The 20,762-nt window shown below is 39.0% G+C and overlaps 2 protein-coding genes and 1 pseudogene across 5 annotated transcripts in view; 1 reads left to right on the plus strand and 2 right to left on the minus strand.

The window, feature by feature from the left end:
* The window catches only part of LOC146461204 (Fc receptor-like protein 5), a 288,679-nt gene that overhangs the window by 182,180 nt on the left and 85,737 nt on the right, over positions 1-20,762 (plus strand). The gene's annotated exons all lie outside the window — the stretch shown is intronic.
* Positions 66-20,762, minus strand: part of LOC146461217 (uncharacterized) — an 81,402-nt gene continuing 60,705 nt past the window's right edge. For 2 of the 3 annotated variants that reach the window (XM_085087072.1, XM_085087071.1), the window contains 4 exons: positions 5,820-5,882; positions 5,063-5,205; positions 3,291-3,389; positions 66-1,423 (listed from right to left, as the gene is read on the minus strand). In XM_085087072.1, coding sequence (XP_084943198.1) covers positions 3,350-3,389; positions 5,063-5,205; positions 5,820-5,882 — 246 coding nt within the window. In that variant the 3' untranslated portion in view covers positions 66-1,423; positions 3,291-3,349. Of the gene's footprint in view, positions 1,424-3,290; positions 4,434-5,062; positions 5,206-5,819; positions 5,883-20,762 lie in introns of all 3 variants that reach the window. The other variant, XM_085087073.1, reaches the window with a different exon arrangement.
* On the minus strand, positions 16,475-20,724 carry LOC146461218 (uncharacterized; annotated as a pseudogene).

The raw sequence follows: 20,762 nt of genomic DNA on the forward strand, positions 1-20,762 counted from the left end.
CTGTCATCTGTATAACAGAGAGGGCTCTAGCGACGACACTGTAGATATTACAAGGAACAGCACACTTGAAAGCAATAACTTTAATACATTAAATCAATGTTATTTCGTACACAATCTATACAGGTATCGAGGCCATTTTAAACACAAAGTAAAGATTATTACAAATACGTGCAACAGCGCACACTAGGTCTAAATGTCCTTATGATTTAGCCGCCAAAGCGATTTTCTAATCACGCTCATGAAACAAAAAACAGCGGTTATCACATCTCGTCGAACAAAACACCTACAAATGAAGTTGGGAACAAATCAGTGGGCCAAATATAACACCAACACCAAGAAAGAAGGGAAAAAAATGTTTTTCTTTTGCTCCTCACTCACTAGGTTCGTTAACCCCTAAAGCCCCAACGTAGGCATGTATTTTCTCCTAACTGGTCTCCAAATACTTTTTATGCTTCTATTGGGAGAATTTACTTGATCATCAAAATTTACCTTTCGTGATATTTCCTTTATTCTCACGCCCTGAACGATTGTTGAAATTGTGAAATTAAGGAGAAATTACGTGCTGGTAAAATTGGGGAAATTCAGGGTTAAAGAAGTTAGTTTGTGATCACACCACAATACATAATCTTTTTACAGCGTACAGCTCTGTATAGGCATATGCTAAACAACAGAAAACACTTAAAAATGAAACACCGCTCTCATGTCAATTCGTTACCACAAGGCAGCGGGTCCAGCACAAGCTTAAACATAGTTAATTGAGGGACTGGCTAGGAAACCTTGCCATGAAAACAATGGTGCTGTAATTTATGTAGGAAGTGCCGCTACCCTGCTCAATCATTTGTTTTAACGTTCACACCACAGTTGAATATCTTAACAAAAACGTTTCGATTGGTCAGTTGCTCCAACACATTCCAAATTCTATTGTTGTTTGTGCAGGGTGAAGACCAAAAAGGCAAACGAAAACATATAACAAAGAAGTTTGTCAGGTTTCATAACCATTGCCTTTAATCAACTATGTTTGCAATAAATCTCAAACATATCAGTTTTTTTGGTTGCTTCGGCCAAAATAAGAAAAAAAGGAAGAATTTCAAAATAAAAAAGTAGATTAGTTTAATCTACATCAGATGCACCTGTAGTTGTCCACGAAATAACAATTCTGAAAAGGGCTATCTCTGTTTTTTTTCATACAAGCTAGTACTTAGTAGAATTCGATTCTTTACGATGACAATGCCTACTTGAAATCATTAATTAAAAGAAGTGAGTCACCCAAACAGATGTACTTATGTAGTCCAGTCCAAAGTTCATCCACGGGACAAACATAGCAAGTGTTATGATCAAAGCAAGCATGGCTGACAATTGAAGTGAACTGCGGTTACAGTGAGACATCTTGATGCAGAAGAGCTTGCGCAAGTTACTTAGAAAACTGCAAAGAAAAAGAAACAAAAACACTTCGCTAAAAGGCCAATTAATTTTTGTAGGCCATTTGGACAATTGTTGCATAAGATTTCAAGTACCATATCAAACACGAAGAAGAGTCTCTCATCCGATTTCCAAAAACCGAGAAGTGAGAAATAAATAAATAAATCACTTTATTTTAAGTGTTAACGTCTTTAGCGCAGAGCACTAATTGGGGACACTTTCCAAATCGAATTGGAATTTAGGAGTGTTGGTTTTTTAGGAGAGGGAAAAACCGGACTACCCGGGGAAAAAACTCTCAGAGCAAAGACGAGAACCAACAACAAACTCAACCCACATATGACGCCGAGTCCGGAAATTGAACCCAGGCCACATTGGTGGGAGACGAGTGCTCTCGCCACTGCGCCATCCCTGCTCCTCAACTTGCGAGGTGTTTGGAAATCGAATGAAACACTATTTTTGAGTGTTTGATGTAGCTTCTCAAACCATTAATAATTCTTGGAGAAAATCGAAGCAAAAATTCATCAAATTTTATGATAATTAAGATCACATTAATTTCCAAACCTCCTCCATGGTAGCGATTTGCTTTCTTTTCTCTTCATGAAATATTAAGGAGTTCGAGAAAAAGATATTTGCTTTGCAGGGACTTTAAGCCTAGCCATCACGTTGCCAACCACAAACGCACAACAAAATAGAGGAACCAAAAAATATATAGACTTTTACTACAACTTAACTCATACTTCACTGAGGTGGATTGAAGTCAATTTACATGTAGTAGTCAACAAACGAAGAGGCGAGAATAAAAGATCCCCTCCATTGCAGAGCCGATTAACGTTAATTCACAATTAAAAATTCATCTAACTCGTTAAAAATGTTTAAGGGTAACTTTAAACTTATGGTAAAGAAAAGTCTAACGCAAAACTGAGAGACAAAAATATTTTGGAAGAATCCTTATGGACTAGTATAAAATAAACTCGAATCATGGTTCACGTTAACCCAGGATTAGCTCAATTGGGCTTTGAACAACCGGGTATCCAGGGCCCAGTTGCTCAAAGCCCGATTGAGCTAATCCTGGGTTAATGTGAACTTTGATTCGAGTTAATTTACTAATTCTTCCAAAAGATTTTTGTCTCTCAGTTTTGCCTTAACCCTTTCTTTACCATAAGCTTAAAATTAGCCTTAAAAACATTCTTAACGAGCGAGAAGAAAACCTTGGTTAACTTTTAATCGTAGATTAGCGTTAATCGGCTTACGAACAACCGGGCCCAAGAGATGAAGGCTTTATGATCAGTCCGATGACAGATAAGCATGACGGCTACAGAACAGGATAGCCAGATGGATATGGGGGTTAGGTTCTAAAGAAACTGTGGTACTGTATCAGTGGGAAGAAGAAACGAATGTTTGGTTTATCAACAGAGTTGATAACTAAAGGGAAATTGGCCACCGTGAAGAGATTTGAGTGCTGATGTTTTGGGTGTAAGCCCTCAAATCTCTTTACAGAACAGCCAATTTATCTTTAGTAGTTATCAACTCTGTTGATAAACCAAACATAGGATAGTTATAGCTCGGTTTGGAAATTTTATTCATCTGCATCCAGTCCTCCTGGAATCATCCTTGCCCATCCTTACTCTATGGTTCATTTCATTTGACAGGCAACTACCAGAAATCATTAATCTTTGTAACACCAGTGGGAAATGAATAAAAGAAGCTCTAGTTATTATACATGTAAGAGCAAAGAAAAACAAAACTGAAGAATTCTGGTAGTTTGAGTCAAATGTCCTATTTAAAGTTTCCATTAGACAGTGTCTGCGTAGCTTAAACCCCAGTCAACACTCTAATAATTTATTGTTAGGCTTTCAAGCAGGGTTTAGTACCTGTTAAGGCTTCCTGTGCAAAATACTTCACATCTACATCAGCATTGGCATTCAGTTTATCAAGGACTGGTTTGATCTGTGATTTGATGGTCGTAGTTACTAAAACAAGGAATGATCTAAAATGATCTAAAATGACCTAAAATGACCTAAAATGAATCTAAAATGATCTAAAATGACCTATAATGGTCTAAAATGATCTAAAATGATTTTATTTTTTTTTAATTTTATAACAAAGAGTAGTGAGCAGCACAACGGAAGACTTCTTGTAGTTTATTTCCGACGCGTTTCGTCTCTATCGGAGACTACTGTATCAGAACCGCGGATTTGATTGATGCAAAGTGTCTAGTTTTTCCCCAGCAACGTGGTTTTGATTGGTGCGAAGTTCCAAGTTTCGCTCAGCAACATGGTTTTGATTGGTACGAAGTGCCAGTTTTTCCCCAGCAACGCGGTTTTGATTGGTACGAAGCGAAGTTCTATGTTTCGCCCAACAACGCGGTTTTGATTGATGCAGTTATTTTACATGTATATGGAACTGACACAGAGTTATCTTTTATTCCACCCTGCTAGCAGAGCCTTTCTTTTGCTTGCTCGATTTTTGCTCGCAGGGTGCTTTTATTCATGCGCTACCCTTGACTTGTTAACTGCGTGTTTATTTAAGGAAATTGATGCACAGATATGCCTTTACATTGTTTACAAAAGCGTTTTATCAGTGTTTACACAAGAATCTAGCCTTGTCGTGTGGCTTGTAATGTGCGACTGGAAAACGAACCCGAAAAAAATTGGTCAGTGCAGATATTTTTGGGTCTTTCGGACCGACCAAAAAAAAAAAAAAGATTCGTTCTAGTGCGGTTAGTTTACGTAACTTTGTCATCGAATCGGCTTACGTGCAACCATCGGCACTTTTCGAGTCTTCTTCGGTCTTTCCGGCAGTTCACAGCAGCTTCCTGGTATCAGCCTTTACTTTGGTAAGTACTCATGCATCAGTTCTGTAATTCTGTAATTTTATCTTGGTTTCACTTCATTTAGATCATTTTAGAATATTTCAGATTTATTTTAGATCATTTTAGGTTATTTTAGATCATTTTAGGTCATTTTAGATCATTTTAGGTCATTCCTTGTTTTAGTAACTACGATTTGATGGTACTGTAAAAACAAAGGCAGCATATTTTTAGCCTTTAATATTAACTAAATACTGACAGATGAAGAAGGGGGAAGTGAGGGGGAGGGGGAGGGGAGAGGGAGGGGGAGGGGGAGGGGGAGGAAGCAGGTGAACCCAAAACTGTTGCCTTTCTTAATTTCCATGAAGATTGCAAAATATTACAGTTCCAATGACAATGACAATTATTTTATATTGTGCCAAAAAGCCAAAAGTTCAAAGGCACTTTAATTTACAAAAGTGAGAAAACTTAATCATTACATAAACAAGGGTGTTAAATGTGTACAAAAAAAATGTCAAAGGTGAAAATTAACCAGATATTAACTACATGTTCATTTAAAAAGAAACGTTTTAAACATATTTAAAAAAAATATCAACTGAAGTACAGTTCCTTAATTCAATGGGTAATGAGTTCCATAATTATTTAGGAACAGAGAACATTGTCTCCATAACTCTTCAGATTAGAGAAAGGAGTAACCAATAGATTTAAAGAAGAAGATCTTAAAGGTTGCAGGTAAGGGTGTTAGTACAGATGTAATCACAAAACTGTTTTTTGTTTAAATGACAGGAACTGCAAAATGCCACTGTTTCATTCAACAGAAGAGGAAGTACTTACTTCTCGTCCAGAACAGGCGCAATTTTTTGTACAGTTTTGGTGACATTAAAACGAACGTTTGCCACAGAATCATCAGCTAAGCCAATCACAACATGTAGCATGAGTTTGACCACACTTTCAGGTCCCATGACTTCTGCTAAAACCTGCAACACAAACAAGATGGATGAAATTTCAAATAGGCTTAAATTTTAGCAGCATTTGACAAAAATAAGATTGCTAACAGTCAAGCACCAGGGTTCAAAACTGACAGAGAAGTTCAAAGGAATTTTCTGGCATCATCATTTTATGGTCTATAAGAATATAGACCATAGGAAACTACTATTGATTTGTTTTTTAAAATAACCTGGTAAAAGTATTTACCAGGTTATTGTAAAAAAGTATTTTTCCATTGAGAAAGTGCGCGCATTACATTTTAACGTTAACGTCATTTTAATTGTCTGTACTCTTATAGAGAATAACGAGCCAATCAGTAAGCAGGAATTGTGACAGTTATTGTAAAAAATGTGACGGCCCAGATATATAACAGATGTGAAGAAGACTACTGGAGAAGCTGTTCTTTCCTACTTCAGAACTACAGCAAGAAAGCAGAATACTAAACCAAAAGAAGCTGTAAGACATTAGCACTAGTGTAATGACTAGTGGTTGTATCACACGTTTCATTCAACATGGATAGACTAACTACTGTAAACATGAGAAAAGAACAGTTCCATGTAAAAACCTTGTTTACAGCAATCAGTTAATATGATCAGTCACTTACATTTACTGAGTATAGCGTGGTCAGCCGGTGAAGGTAGTTTGGGTTTGTGGCCATGCATAGCACCTTGGGAATAATTAACTTGGCTCTAAAGGAAACAGGGAAAATGAGACCTGACTGAAAAGCATTTGAGAAAACAGTAAGTACATGTACACTGTAGTTTCCATTTGTCATAAATGTCAATTTTGATGTTTACGAAATTCTTTTGTAAATAGATTACATTAAATTGTAATTTCCTTAGTAATCCCAGTCCCTCGCCAATAGTTGTAAAATCAGAAAGTATAAATTGTTCCATATAATTTGTAAACACATTGTCATTAACCTCAGAACACCAGTATGTGATTTTAATAAACCACCTTTATGAAAGTTTATGAACTATCAGATATTAATAGCTTGCATCCATCTAGGTCCTGTTGTTCAAAGCACGATTAAGCTAACCCTAGATTAATGAGAACCTTGAATATATGGGTTTAATTACTAAACAATACAGATTTTTCAAAAAGATTTTTGTCCCTTAGTTTTGACATTGAATTTTCTTAACCAGTAAGTTAAAATAACATTTTAAAAACATTTTTAACGAGCAAGCTGGAAATCTCAGTTAACTTTTAATCAGGGATTAGAGTTAATCATCTTTCGAACAACTGGGCCCTGGTCAACATTCATGTGATGCAATGTGCCTCACTAAAACTCGTAGAAAACTTCACTCGCTTCCATGAAATGAAAACCTCAATAACTTTTATTCAGGTTAAAAATATGCATCCTGGATACTTATAAATTATCACTGGACACTATCTATTCCTTATATGTAGAACTTTACCTGTATTACTTGATCTTTGCTCTCAGAAAAATGTTTGTTTGCTGGAACAGAATCATTATGTCTGCTGACAAATATCTATGCATATTGTTTTGTGCCAAATGAAATTGTTTATTAGCAGTCATTATCATTCCGTTCCAGCAAGCAAACGTTTTTCTGAGAGCAAACTTAAGATCAAGTAATACAGAGAACTACATCTTTTAGGCCATATAACACATGTGCGTTAAAAGCTTTTTTCACGTGCTACTTGTCACATGTTGCCATTTTCTTACCTGAGCCCATTCAGCTTCAAATTTTTCCACTAGCTTCTTAAGGTTCTTTGCTGCTGCTTTGCAGATAGCAAAATATACACTAAACAAACAAAACAAAGAAAGAAATAAAGCCTACTTTAAGGGATGCAGGTGCATGATTAATTCACAGGTTAATACTTTAAAATGAGATATTTTGGAAAACTTAAGAGAAAGTCCCATTCTGAGTAGAAATCATTAAAGTCTACAGCTGTATGTAATACACTTATAGTTAAAAATAAAACATGAACAAAAAAAAAATGCTGGTAGATCTCAGTATTAATGAAATCAACATAAATTTCCCATGAAAAACCTCTACCCAGTCTCGAAAAACACTGTTGTCAAACATTTAAGCAGGGCTGCAAATAACTAACGGGCAGGTGCTGGTAACGTTGTCCGGTCAAACATGTTTTTACTCGGACACTACCCGTTTTTGGCCAGTCAAATTTTGACAGTCGTAACTCTTGCGATAGTGAACCCAGATTGCACAGTAATCCTTTTATAACTAAAAAAACAACTGAATCCAAGTCGGTTTTAATTAGCAATAAAAATTACAAGTTAATAGTTTTACTACTCTTTACTGCAGAAGCAGCCTCGCTTTCAGTACATGGAACGGTTAAGCAAGATACAACTGCAATTGTCTGTTTTACTTTATATTATTTTGGCAAAATCACTTAATATATCTAAATATTACACTTTCATTGGTAATTGCCACATCATTTCTTAACAACTAAACTTTAAAATGTGCAGAATATATAAATGCTGAAAGGGTTCAATCAATCTCTAAATTAATTTGAAAAAAGAAGCTAACTGAAATGTAAACATAAACAAGAAACACAACTTATTGTCAAAGGGTTTCGAAATTTGGCAGCACTGTTATGTAATTGTATTAAATGCATGGCGTCTTAGTACAATTGGTATGCTCACTGACTTCCTTCCATCAGTTTAGAATCCCTTAAAGACAACCTTATGCTTCCATTTTTTGTGTTATAGGCTCCATTTTTGAGTCTCTCATATAGAGGTTCATCTTTATGGAATTTTGTTAATTACACAACAAGGATCGAGGCAGCAGTGTCCCCAGACTTTAACTATCTTATGAAGTGGGTTAGCACTGAGAACTATTTTTAATTAAAGATTTTAGATTTGACTGTACGTACATCTGCATCAACCACATGTTACAGAAAACAGAATTTTGTCTACTATTAACCATTGCATTCGTTTATACCTGAAATAATTTTCTAAAGTAACATTAAGATTAGGTTAGCTTAGGCGTAAACACACAATCCCACAAGCTTAAAGCTTTGAAAACCATCATGTTTAAATAAAGATTAATTACACTGCAGTCACAGTAATTTTGCTGTACATGTATTTTGGTTAAATCTGCTCAAATATTTTACAAAGAACTTGGTTTGTTACATGTTGAAATTGTTGTTATAACACCGGAAAGAAAACATTAAGATTTTCTCCCAGGAAGAACAACCTATAATCAGTTTTCAGCAGCTTCATGTTCTACATGTACACTGGAAGAACATGAGAAATTAAGTTGGTCAATTTTTTCAAGTTGCAATCCACTTCCATCCTAGCCATCCTAGCTAGCCATAGTTGTTGCTAGTTTCTGTGCATTAGTATGGTTATTGTTAACAAAACTCAACCATTACTTTAATGATTCCATTGGAAAAAAATAACGTTTTGTTGGCTATTCATACAGTGTATAGTGACCCTATATACAGGTGCCCCTTAAAGACACGTCACAAGTCTGATCTAGCACTTCAATTTCTATGGCACAGGCAGACGAGGCAGTCAGCTGTATCAATTGCTGCGCAGCATCTCCAATAACTACAGTGCACAACAGAGCAGACCTGTTTTTCAACAGCTCAAACGATTGCTAGGGTAATACAGATGACAACACAGGGGTGATTACACAATGTAGGAAAGAACACAACAGAATTAAGTTATCATGAGAGCAAACATACCAACTGACTGGCTAGCAATGGCATGTACTCTATGATTGCCAGTCGTACATGCCATTGATCGCATGAGCATCTCCGGCAAGACGGCAGGAAGTAGAGACTGTGACAACTGGTTAACACCAATTACTGAAGAAAAGAAAAAAAATCAACAAAAAGCTTTAGAAGATTGTGGAATATCGTGGTTGGTCGCAATTTAGTATTTTAGCAAGTGACGTATTTTTTGTGTGCAAGGTTAAAATACCCCGTAGGTTTATTTTATTAATCAGGCTTAACATATTCCATCACATTATTCCCATTGCGCATATGCCACACATTGACATAATTATTTCTAATCAGGGCAGTATGCAGGATGTTTGTCCTTAGAACCTAGTTTAATGGTCTTACGCTCCCTCAAGTCTCCTGTAGCTCAGTGGTAGAGCATCTGAACTAGTAATCGGAAGGTCTAAGGTTCGACTCCTGATAGGAGCACTCGGTTTTTTTTTTTCAGTCAGTATGCCGGTGTCATTTTCTGATAAATACATCATTCTCCTGTTTGTCCCTTAGTTTTGACGTTGACTTTTCTTTACCATTAGCTTACAATTAGCTGTTAAGAACCTTCTTAGTGTGCATGCTCTAAACCTTGATAAGTTTTAATTGTGGATTAGCATTTATCGCCTTTTGAACAACCAGGCCCAGGTAAGTGCATACTGAAGGAATTAGAAAGGAATTAAAAAGTTGTAAATGACGCCAATTGATTTTAATGTTAAGTGACGTACATTTATTTTTTGTTTCAGGAAGAATTAAATGTTTCAATTGCCAGGGGTTGGGGTCCGACGGAGCCTAATATTTTGCACCCAAAAAAATACATGGACTTTACATTATCGACCGATGATGAGCTCGTGTAATAGATGAGTCATGGAGAGAAGTAAATGACGTCTCAGTTTACAAAATGTCGTTGTCTTCATTCTCATTGGTGTTTGCCGCTGGCCCCCAGGCCCCATGCCGCTTAGAAAATACGCAGCTGCCTAGCCTGCGTAGCAGTCGTTTCCGTTTCCTTCAAGCCAAGCAGGGCAAGCGCGCGAGGGCATTGGGAAAAAACGAGCAAAAAAGTAGGAGCGGGGGGGAGGGGCGGGGAAGGAAAGGAAACGCCTGCCGCTGAGCCCAGACATTTTACCGAACGCTGTTCGTCAGCGAACGGGAGGCAATGATGTATTACCATTGGTCAATCGTCTGTCAATCAAACTCATAGACTAAAAGGACATCCGGTTAACCGTTTATCAAAATCAAAATATAGTTCGATATAGTTTTCATTGCGCTTTGGTTTGTTGGTAGGTATTATCGTCTCAACAAACATGGTGTCATTCGTTTTTCGAAATCCCGCCGAAATTTTTAAAAATTTAAGAAAATTTGTTCTGGTTGCCGGCGGTCTCAAAGACACGACAATCTGAAAGCTTGTTTTATTTCACGCGACGCGAAATACAATTAAATAATGTTATCCTGGAAACGCGAGGAAGTATTTAGCCATGTGGGACAAGCTTATTCTGCCTGTAATTCCAGCAAATGAGTTGATATTCTAAAACATTAGTAAAATTTGTCTTGGGTAATTTTATCTACGCTTGAGCGACGTACGTAAAGTTCGAGAAAATCTTCTAAAATACAGTCGACTACCGATAACTCGAACCTCGCGCCAACTCGCCAATTTTCCTTTCCTTTCAGGTAATTTTCTTCATAATTTCACCCTCGATAACTCGAACCTTTTTCAATTTCCCTTGAAGGTTCGAGTTATCGGGAGTCGACTGTACTGCAACTTGAAGTACATGTAAACAAGTTGCCCGCCGCGATTCTGTTTTCGCTGATTGGTTCTCAAGTGACATTTGACTTGACAGTGTAGGCCCCAAGGGAGCGAAGCCATTTGGGGGCATTCGGTAAAATGTCTGGGCTCAGCGGCAGGCGTTTCCTTTCCTTCCCCGCCTCTCCCCCCACTCCTACTTTTTTGCTCCTCTTTATCCTAATGCCCTCGCGCGCTTACCCGGCTGGCTTGAAGGAAACGGAAACGACTGCTACGCAGGCTAGCAGCTGCCTGGAAATTCGGCACTCCGGCTACTTTCCGATCTTGCGGAAACTTTGGCTTGAATTGTGGTAGAACTATTAGCCTGGCAGAAATTCAAACCCCCCAAAAATACACGAAGACTTTTTAGACCCAAAAAAATACACGGTTAAATCTTCAACCCAAAAAAATACAGGAGTTGAAATTTTAGACCCAAAACAATACGTCGGAACCCCCCGTCACGTTTATACCCGAGTTTCCCCCCTGGGCTTCCTCGTATTGTATAATATATAACTTTATAAGCTAAACTCGACCTTTTGGAAGTAGTTCTACTGGTTATAAAGAATTTGTTTAAGTTAATTTGTTTTCTTGACGAACTCGATCTTACCTCTTTGGAAACGTCCACATCCTTCAGATAACACGTTTAGGAAAGCACGACCATCTGAAAATTCTAAACATTTTTGAATAGTAGTGGCATCATCGCAGGTTATGCTATCCAACTGGGTAAATTTACTCGCAATTTCTTCCGACGCTAGTTTAGTCTAGTAAGTGGTACCTATGCTTCCTTAGACCACACAGTAACCTCTTGGAAGTCGTGTTGCTGTAATAAAGCGAGAAGTTTTGCCTCTACGTCCTGAAATAAACCGCAAATTCAATTTCGACAGCCCTCATTGAATATGTAACTTGAAGTGTACCTGAGTAAAAAATGGCGTCAATTCCCATTCAATGCAAACACATCGCATAATTATGTAGTTTGGCCGCGGACTGGGAACTGGGGCGCAGCAATCTATGATTGACAGCTTAGTGTTCGCATTGATGCCATTGGACAAGAAAGGGGGTGTGCGAGGAGGTGTGACAATCAGGCCTGGTCACTGAGCCATGGAAATGTCCAAAATGTCGGACAAAAGTTTTCAATCTCTCTGTTATGTTTACTGAAGTTTAACAAATTACGGTGCAGTGAGTGTTGGAGTGGCGGGTTATCTTCAAAAGTCCAGCGTTTTGGAATTTTGAATACTACCAAGGTAACACAAATTTACCCCTATTATGCTCGAAGTGTCAGTACTCGAAAACTGTATTACTGGAGAGGAATTTACCGTAAAAAACGTTTTTTATCAAGTCTCTTGATAAACCAAACATTCCTTTCCACTGCCTACTAGCACAGCACCATAGTTTCTTTATAAACTAACCATTATCCTTATGTAGCGTACTGTTTCAAGTGGAATTTGCTTGAATGAGTAACAAAATACGCAAAGATTTCCGCCCAAACCGAATAACAACAATTGTTTTTTGGTTTGTGCGGAAATCTTTGCGTGTTTTTATTATATTGTACAGACTATACACTCGATTGCAAAAAGAGGGGGACATAATTGGGGGTTTGCAGTGTTGCAGTATTGCTGTTTTTTTAAATGCGGTGATGCGGTGAATAAAATTTCAATTTGCCGTGTTGCGGTGATCTCAAACCCTACGGTGTGCGATGTTTGTGTTTTTCACGCTATGGCGGGTGTTCGGTGAAATGAAATTATTTGCGGTGCGGTGGTTTCTTATTTGATCTTTCTCAGACCTAAATTTAGTATGTAAACTTCGTTAATCCGTGATAATTTATGACAAGCAGGACCAACATTATCGAGTCAATCTTCAATATGCTTAAGCTGCCAATGTGAAACTGTTTTCGTTAATAAATACGTAACTTGACCTCTGCCACCCGGAGCTCAGCCTTCTTTGGACACGTGGAAACCAGGCCGAGGTCAGAGAAGTTAATCCTGGAATTTCTGGAAAAAACGAGGCGGAATGTATTATTGATTGCGTAGCTTTTTTTACGAAAAAGGAAAAGGCGGCGAAAACTACCGGTCGAAAAACAAGTTCAGATGTCGTGTCAACAAGGAAGAAAGACAGCTTTGTAAGCTAAGGGAGTGCATTTGGAAAGTCTGTAACTTAGACACGGTTACTATTATTTCCTTTTTGACTTTTTTTTTGTTCTATTCTTTATATCTGAATGTCTTTACAGTCTAGGGTCGTTTAGAGGTCATTCTGATACTGTTCTTTATCGGCTCTAAGGTCTTGTGACCTTCTTAACCTTCTAATTTTTCAAACGATTATCGATAAGGGTGAAAGGGTCATCGAACGCGCTCCGGAGAGCGATACCGGTAGATCCTTTTACAAATGTCACGCAACGAAAAAATAAATCAAAAACTAATCAGTGGATAATTAGCCAAGAAATTGTGATGTTATATGAGATAAAAAAAGAAGACACTTCACCAAGTGTTAGGTCTCTTCGTTTTCCCAAACTTCAGATATTCGTCGAAATGGTTTGTGTAAATTTACAGAGCAGTGACAGAGCCCTGTATGGAGCCGCCATGCTGGTGTCCCTCCGTGATACACTCTTTTTTTTATATAAGACATCTAATTGTTTAGGTATAAAAGTATTACGTCAAGTGTGGACGTTAAAATCATGTGTACTGGCTAAAAATAATTGTTGCAGTGACGGTGTTTCGTTGACTTTTCATACCACGATGCGGTCAGTTCATTAATTTTTTTTGCAGTGTTGCGGTGTTCAGAGCCCCCCCATGTCCCCCTCCAAAAACGTTGACGCCTAAAAAGCATAAACCATCAATGATGAGACCCAATGGCTTTATGGGTATAAGTGTAATCAATTTATTTGCATAATGTTCTCTTCTCGTGCGACGGTTGATAACCAAAATTAGTTTCACATGGTGAATGATGGAAACTGTCCAAGCTTTGCTTAATTAAAGCGTTCAAGTTGGCCAACAAGGGCCAATTTGAGTGATACGCAATTCACGATTTGCCTAAGTTCAAAACATGCAATGAACTTAAGCAACATTTAATAGAAAATTATTCAGAAGAATTAAGTCAGCACTGTATTTTTTATTGCGGAGAATGAGTATGGTAAATTATTGTTTATGGAAATGAGTTACACGTATTGTTTAAACACTACCGACTATTCCATTGGGTCTCCTTGTTCACAGTTTATGCTTTTGAGGTGTTTTTGCAGTTGAGTATACACATCACTAGTACAATGTATCATACTAGCACTCTTCCACAAACTGCAAGAAAGCAATATTATGCAATAAATTATATACATGTACAGTCGAACCTCCCGTAAGCGACCACCCATAATGCCAAGGATATGTGGTTGCTTTCAGGTAATTTATATATGGTAATTGCGGACACCTAGTCCTTTTGCTAGTGCTAAACCCAAAGTAATAACTTTTCTTTATACTGCCTGATTTAGGAGGAAACAGTAAACAGCATATTTGCAATGTTACATTTCAAGCATAAAACATCTACAACTTTCGTGTTTGTTTTTTTCTTACATAATCCAGTTGACGTTCTTTAATACAATCTTTCTGTTGACTAATACAAGGATCGAGAGAGTCATCACCGGTCATGCATGTACATACATGCTATTTACAAGATAAGAGAGTTTCTTTCCTACCAGGGATTCAACCTGATTAAAGTTTATTTCAGTGTACACTATAGTGTATGTGTATAAGTATCAATTGTTTCAATGCTACGTAAGCTATTTTGGGAGACACTTCCTATAGCTTCAGCTATGAGATTTGAATACAGCGTCAGCTGTAATGATGTGGGCCAATATGTAAGTGACACATTTTTCAATTTCTGCCCGTGAGAGATACAGCAGAGTGTGTCAAGTGGTCGCCTACGGGAGGTTAAAAACAATTGAAAATTTTAAACAATCATCTCTAAACGTGGTCGCTTACGAGAGGTGGTACCTAATGAGAGGATGTCGCCTACAAGAGATTCCATCTATAGTGATTTGACCTCAAAACTTTTAGTATTTTGGAAGAGTGGTTGCTAATGAGAGGTGGTCGGAAAGAGAGGTTCGACTCTATTAATAATTATCTAATTCCAAACAATATTTATTAACAATTTTAAAAACAGGGTGTACCTGGGGAGGGGGGGGGGGACTCTCTTATGAAAGGGTGGGGATGTTCGCTGTCTCCCTTTTAGGGGTGTAAATTTTGTATTTTTTTTTATCTCACTTAGTCCACTTAGGGTGGTGTGGGTAAAACGCCATTATATTTAGCCGTGAAAGTCTCGTTTAGGGTTGCATGCGAAAAGTTACTGTATTTTTATTTGTCTTTGTTTTAGAATGGTCTCTTTCTTTGGAGGGGGGGGGGGGGGTCAAAAAAGTCTTCTTTAGGGGTTTAATACAAAACTTCTGACTATCATCCCCACTCCTTTTATATGAGAGTTTCCCTGGGGGGGTGTACACCACAATTATGATTGTCAACAGGGTACTGTATAGAAGAAATTACATTAAAATAATAACACAGGGTTCCTGGTCCCTTATGGCATTTTTAAAGATCTCTTTTCAGACTTTGCCACGTATTAGCCGCTCATGAAAGCGGGGGTATCATGATGGACCCAATTAACTTCACTCATAATTTGTTCCTTATAGGCTGAAAGACATCAATTGGAATTGGAAAACATCTATACAGGAAATATCTTTAGTGCAGTACATACCACAGTGAAAGAACTTGACCCGTTTTTGATTCCGAGAGCACTTTTAAAAATCCTAGCTATGAATTCTTGCATCTCAACATTTATAACGGTGGTATGTAGTTGTTCCAATCATATACAAATAGTAACAGAAATAAATGCCACAAAACAAAATAATGCATTAGCCTGTGCCTGTCTTTAGTTATTATTAATAATAATAAATACCACTCTTGTGTTTGGAATTTGACAACAGCTACTACTACTACTACAAATAATAATTAATAATAATAATATTAATAAAAAAAATTTGTATTTTTATATATTTTATATTTTTAGACTATGACTTTTATAAATTATTATATATTTTATATTTTTTATATATCGATCTATATATATTTTATTGATTTATTCATGTGCTATTTTAAGTTTCGCTTGCCTCACAGGTTACACTACGCGCCCTGTGTAACTTGCTTTCTTATACTGTGCATACAGATAGTTTTACTGTGCATAATAATAATAATAATAATAATAATAATAATGCAAAAATTACAGAGAGATTTAAGGCTCGATGTTTCAAAGTCATCTTGACTCCATTATCAAAAGAAAAAAATCAGATAATGGAGTCAAGATGACTCCGAAACGTCGAGCCTTAAATCTCTCTGTCATTTTTGCATGTCTTTGCTTCAGAAAATCCCTTTTAATTAAAAATATTAATAATAATAATACTCATCATCATCATCATCATCATCATCACTGGAAAAATTTCCCAATGGCCTTTAGCTGCATAGCACCCTATAGTGCCTTTTTAGCTTTATCAGCATGTAGATGTTTACACTGCTGCATAATAAAAACAATTTGTAGTGTGGAAATTGCATGAAATAGAAAATAGCTACAAAAATAGAACTACAACTCTATGAGTCATATAAGATTAAAAAATGTCATGTAAAAAAGATAAAAGCCCACTAAATGCCAAAATGCAATTAGAATGTTAAATGAAAAGGAAACCATTTTAAATTTGTTTTCAGGACTGGCACTTCTGATATCAAGTGGCAGTGAGTGTATCAAGTGGCTCAAGTGAAAATAAAGAATTGACACGCACAGTAATAGGCCTTGTGCATCCCAGAACCATTATTGCATGCATCTGCCACTTAACTTTCGTATATCTAGTCAGACCATCAACATGTTGCAATTGCAAGCTGCCATCTGCTCAGGGTACACTGACCACTGAGCTGGCATCTGCTGGCGATTAATCGGTGGCTGTCATCTGCTCATACCACATAAATTTAAGAGCTGGCATCCGCCACTCAACTTTCATATGTCTAGCAACACCATCAAAATCACGTTATTGCCAGCTGCCATCTGCTCAGGGTCAAACACTGAGCTGGCATCCCACCACTCCATTGTACGAACCCCATGAAGCCTAAGTTGGCTACCAGCATGACTTTGCTGTCACAGCAAAGATACAGTAGTGGTAGCAGCCCTCGTGCCTTGCTACTATCAGCTTTCTGTGCATGCCTGCTATTGTCAATTGACTTGAATTGATCCTTGCTACTGGGTGCTTAGGATTTTTGTTACACTCAAATAGCTTAGTTTTGTTGCGCTCCCATTCCAGGCGATGTGTTGGAAACACGAACAGACCTTGTTCATCCATTCTTCCCAGAAGTTCTGTACCATGTGTTAAGCAGAGATTGTTCCACTGAAACTGCTGTATCCAATGGATTTGCCGGCGTGTGGTATTATAAGTCCTTGAGGACATCAACACACCTCTCAGCTGTTGTTCAGATTCAGTTTGTCTCACAATCGCAGTAAGCTCCACAGCACTATCAAACGTTGTCCATACCAAACGACCATGGTTAATTTAGATGGGGCACTGCGACAATCTTGAATGTAAACAGGAGTGTCACATACAGGAGGTAGCTGAACATCATCTCCCATAAGTACTACTACAGGAATACCTCCCCATAGATCGTCTACACAGTGGCTCCCCTGTTCGCTGCATAACGTGCGTGATGCTCCATCCAGCCCATTGTGGTGCGGCCAAACATCGATCGCTCGTCTCCAACCAGAACTTTCAAATTCTCACACTTTTTCTGAATTCTCTTTAACACTGGACCTGCAGGGACTGTCAGCTCGTTGCAAGGCCTTCCACCTGTTGAGATTCCTAAGAAACTGTGAACTGTACTGCCTTGAACGAGATAGGCAGCACTCCCCGTCGGGGTTATCACCTCTATTGCGTCATTTGTTCCAAACACTTGCCGCACTGACCTCTAAAGGCACTTGATAACATTCGACTTTCCAGTTCCAGCAGTTCCAAGCCACAAAGGACGGCAACCTTGTCGGTTTTCAACAAAGTTGTAGAGAGTGTGTAACACCAGACTCACTATGGCTCTCTGATTCTCGTTTAGGGAGAACGGAGACACTTGTGGCAATTCAAGGCCTATAGTTTGGCGTTCTTCATCTTCTTTGATAATTTCTTCGAGCCATTTCTTAGGGTCTTTGCCCTCAGGAAGAATAATGCAGGTGCTGTTCCAGTCATAGTCCTCTCCAACATCATCATAATCCAAATCGTTCTCCACACCCTCATACCTCTGGTTCTGCCCTGCATAGACGTCTACCCAATCTGGTTGTTGCTCAGCTTCTACAGCATCATCATCCTCATCTTCGTCAAATACCTGTTCTTGTGGATGCTCTGCATAACGCTGTTCCTTAGAAACCTGGGCCTTCACAAATGTTGGGCACGCATCACTGGAAATAAAATCTGTAAACCTATTAACCCAGGATTCAGCATCTCCCTTTACTTCTTGGATGTCAAACCAGTTTGCCAAGTGCAAAAAAGCATTGTTCTACAGTAGTCCTCGTTCAATGGCCATGTTGCGTGTGTAGCACCACCACTTACAACGGGTACCTTACCATTTTTGGATGCAAAATGGTACCAAGAACAGTGCTCGTCACGTGGTCGTGCAAGGTACTTATCCAAAGGTGTACTGCAGGTTGCAGTGTCACCATACCGTTCAAGTCGCCTTGAGCCTGACCTAGACAAGTACGTGAATGAACGGCTACATCTCCAAAGTGCGAGTGCACTTAACTCAAATGATGCCTCAGGTCCATTGATATCTCGTCTTCCCACAGTCTTGATTAGCATTTTAGCACACATTGACTTGCCGGTCACTTGGTCTGCATCAGTTGCATCAACAGCATTGACCATGTCCTTAAAAAGATCAGCAGTTGCACCAGTAGGTACACTATCCTTGCAAGCACAGCCACACACATAGCCAATTATTGCTATGATATCATCAGTGCTAGGATTGTCTGAGGGAGAATTGGAAAGAATCAAGCTTACGTCGCCATTTGCTCTCCAAGACTGTATTTGATAGCGAGAATGCTGAACCACACGTGGATGGTCACACGGCATCTCAAGGCAAGGAGCTCCGTTATGATCTCCCACAATTTCTGGGTCGTTCCGCTGTTTCTTCCCTGGGCAAAACTCGCTTCCAAACTACATCCTACATACGCCATCTCTTGGCTGCAATCCTGGCTCAGGGTAACGAGGAGTCCTCAAGCAGTAATCAGAACAACTGTGCAGCCCAACTCGGTTCATAAGAAACAAATGATCTTTAAGTATTGCATTTTGTGCTGCAGCTATTTCCAGTAGCATCTTCACCAGATGATCTCTTTCATCTGTTACTTGTACAGCCGAACCCTCAGGTGCTGGCCAAAGGTCTTTTCTTGGCTATCCTTCTTCGTAACTGCTAGTTGGGTGTGATGCTGTCATTGCAAAGTTTTCATCAGCCCACTGGCTAAGTCTAGCTGCATCAACTCGTCTTCGTCACAACCATCTTCACGAGCTTCATGCAACAGCTGCTGTGGCTGTCTTTCATCTCTCTAGCTTAGTTAGTGCCAATGAATTTGACCCCGGGACTTAGCAAATTCATAGCGGTACCAATAATCAGATACACCAAACACTGGCTTCAGTACCTTTTCTTGGTACAGCCTGTTGGTGATTGAAGTGTCACCCCTCGCTAGACGCCCTTTTGAAGATCTACAAAAGTTACGTGTGGGTCACCTAGTTGTTGATCAACAAAGTACCTGCTCTTCTCCAGGGCACGCTTTCTCATGATCATGTTGTGAACAACAAACTTGCGTACTTTATGCCGTGCAAACCTTCCGTCTTGATACCACAGCAAGTGCTCCGCCCACTCGTGAAGTGCAGAACATGTAATTGGTCGGTTGATGTGGAAATCACCTTTTCCATAAGGAAACAAGCAAGGAAGTGCCATTGTGAAAAAGTAAGGGGTGTTAAACTCAGATGCTGGAGTTGCGTCTGTGGTCGGCCATGCAATCACTGGTCGTTCAGTGCCTCGTTGTGCCTCGTCTGACTCAACTTCCCTTGGTTCAGACACAACTTGATTTATGGCTACATGGACTTGTGCTCGTACGTTCATTCCTGGCTCAGTATGAATAACTCCAGAGACCGTTGAGTCATCACTACCATCTGTTTCACCAGCAACCAATTGCTGTGGAGCTGGGCATTGGTCATCCATGTGTTCTGTTTCAGAAAACTCAACCGTTGTCAAACTGGGCAACTCACCATCTTCGGGTAAATTCTGTATGCGAGCACCATCAATAACAATGTCACTATAAGCGGGATTGTTGTCCTTTAGAAAGCGAAGAGCTCCTTCAACACGGTGTCAGCTTCTAACCCTAAAGTCCTTATGGGTGTCATGTTTCTCTTGCCTTCTCACACGTATGATATCCACCTTTGCTGGTCGGCGTGGGAGAATGGTTGCTGGTTCTTGCACAGCCTGAGGGATTGCAATGCAATGTCCCTTGAAGCGATACCTCCATGCCTCAACATATGTACATCCACAGTGGGTGCTAGTCTTGCTGTCAACACCTGCTCGGCATCCGACATTCCAGACAGCTCTTCGGGAACACTAAACAGGTCCATATTGTTTTTATCAGACCAGACTTTTGGTACCTTCTTACCTCTCCTGCAACGAGTGCATGTGTTTCCTGTGCCTTTGCATTCTAGGCGCCGTTCCTTGCAAGCCTCACAAGAGCTGAACATGTATGTCATCTGTTCAACCTCAAATGCACGTATGGCACAATATGCATTGTCCTCTATCTGAGTAGATCCTGCTAGTGGAGGTGGTGGTAGGTCTGCTACAACTTCACGCAACCTTTTCTCTTCATAAGATACTCTCCTTTGATTTCGTCGCTTTCTTTTTCTGGTGTCATCCTCGGTTTCCACCACACCAGGTTGTGCAAACTCATACTGCACACCAACTGCCCTTGTCTTTGCAATTAGCTACAGATCTTCTAAATGGTCATGGTCATTAATTTCTGGATTAGGTTGCTGTGTTTTCA

The sequence above is a fragment of the Pavona decussata genome, unplaced genomic scaffold, assembly GCF_977016875.1.
Source record: "Pavona decussata unplaced genomic scaffold, jaPavDecu1.1 SCAFFOLD_201, whole genome shotgun sequence".
Classification (NCBI taxonomy): domain Eukaryota; kingdom Metazoa; phylum Cnidaria; class Anthozoa; order Scleractinia; family Agariciidae; genus Pavona; species Pavona decussata.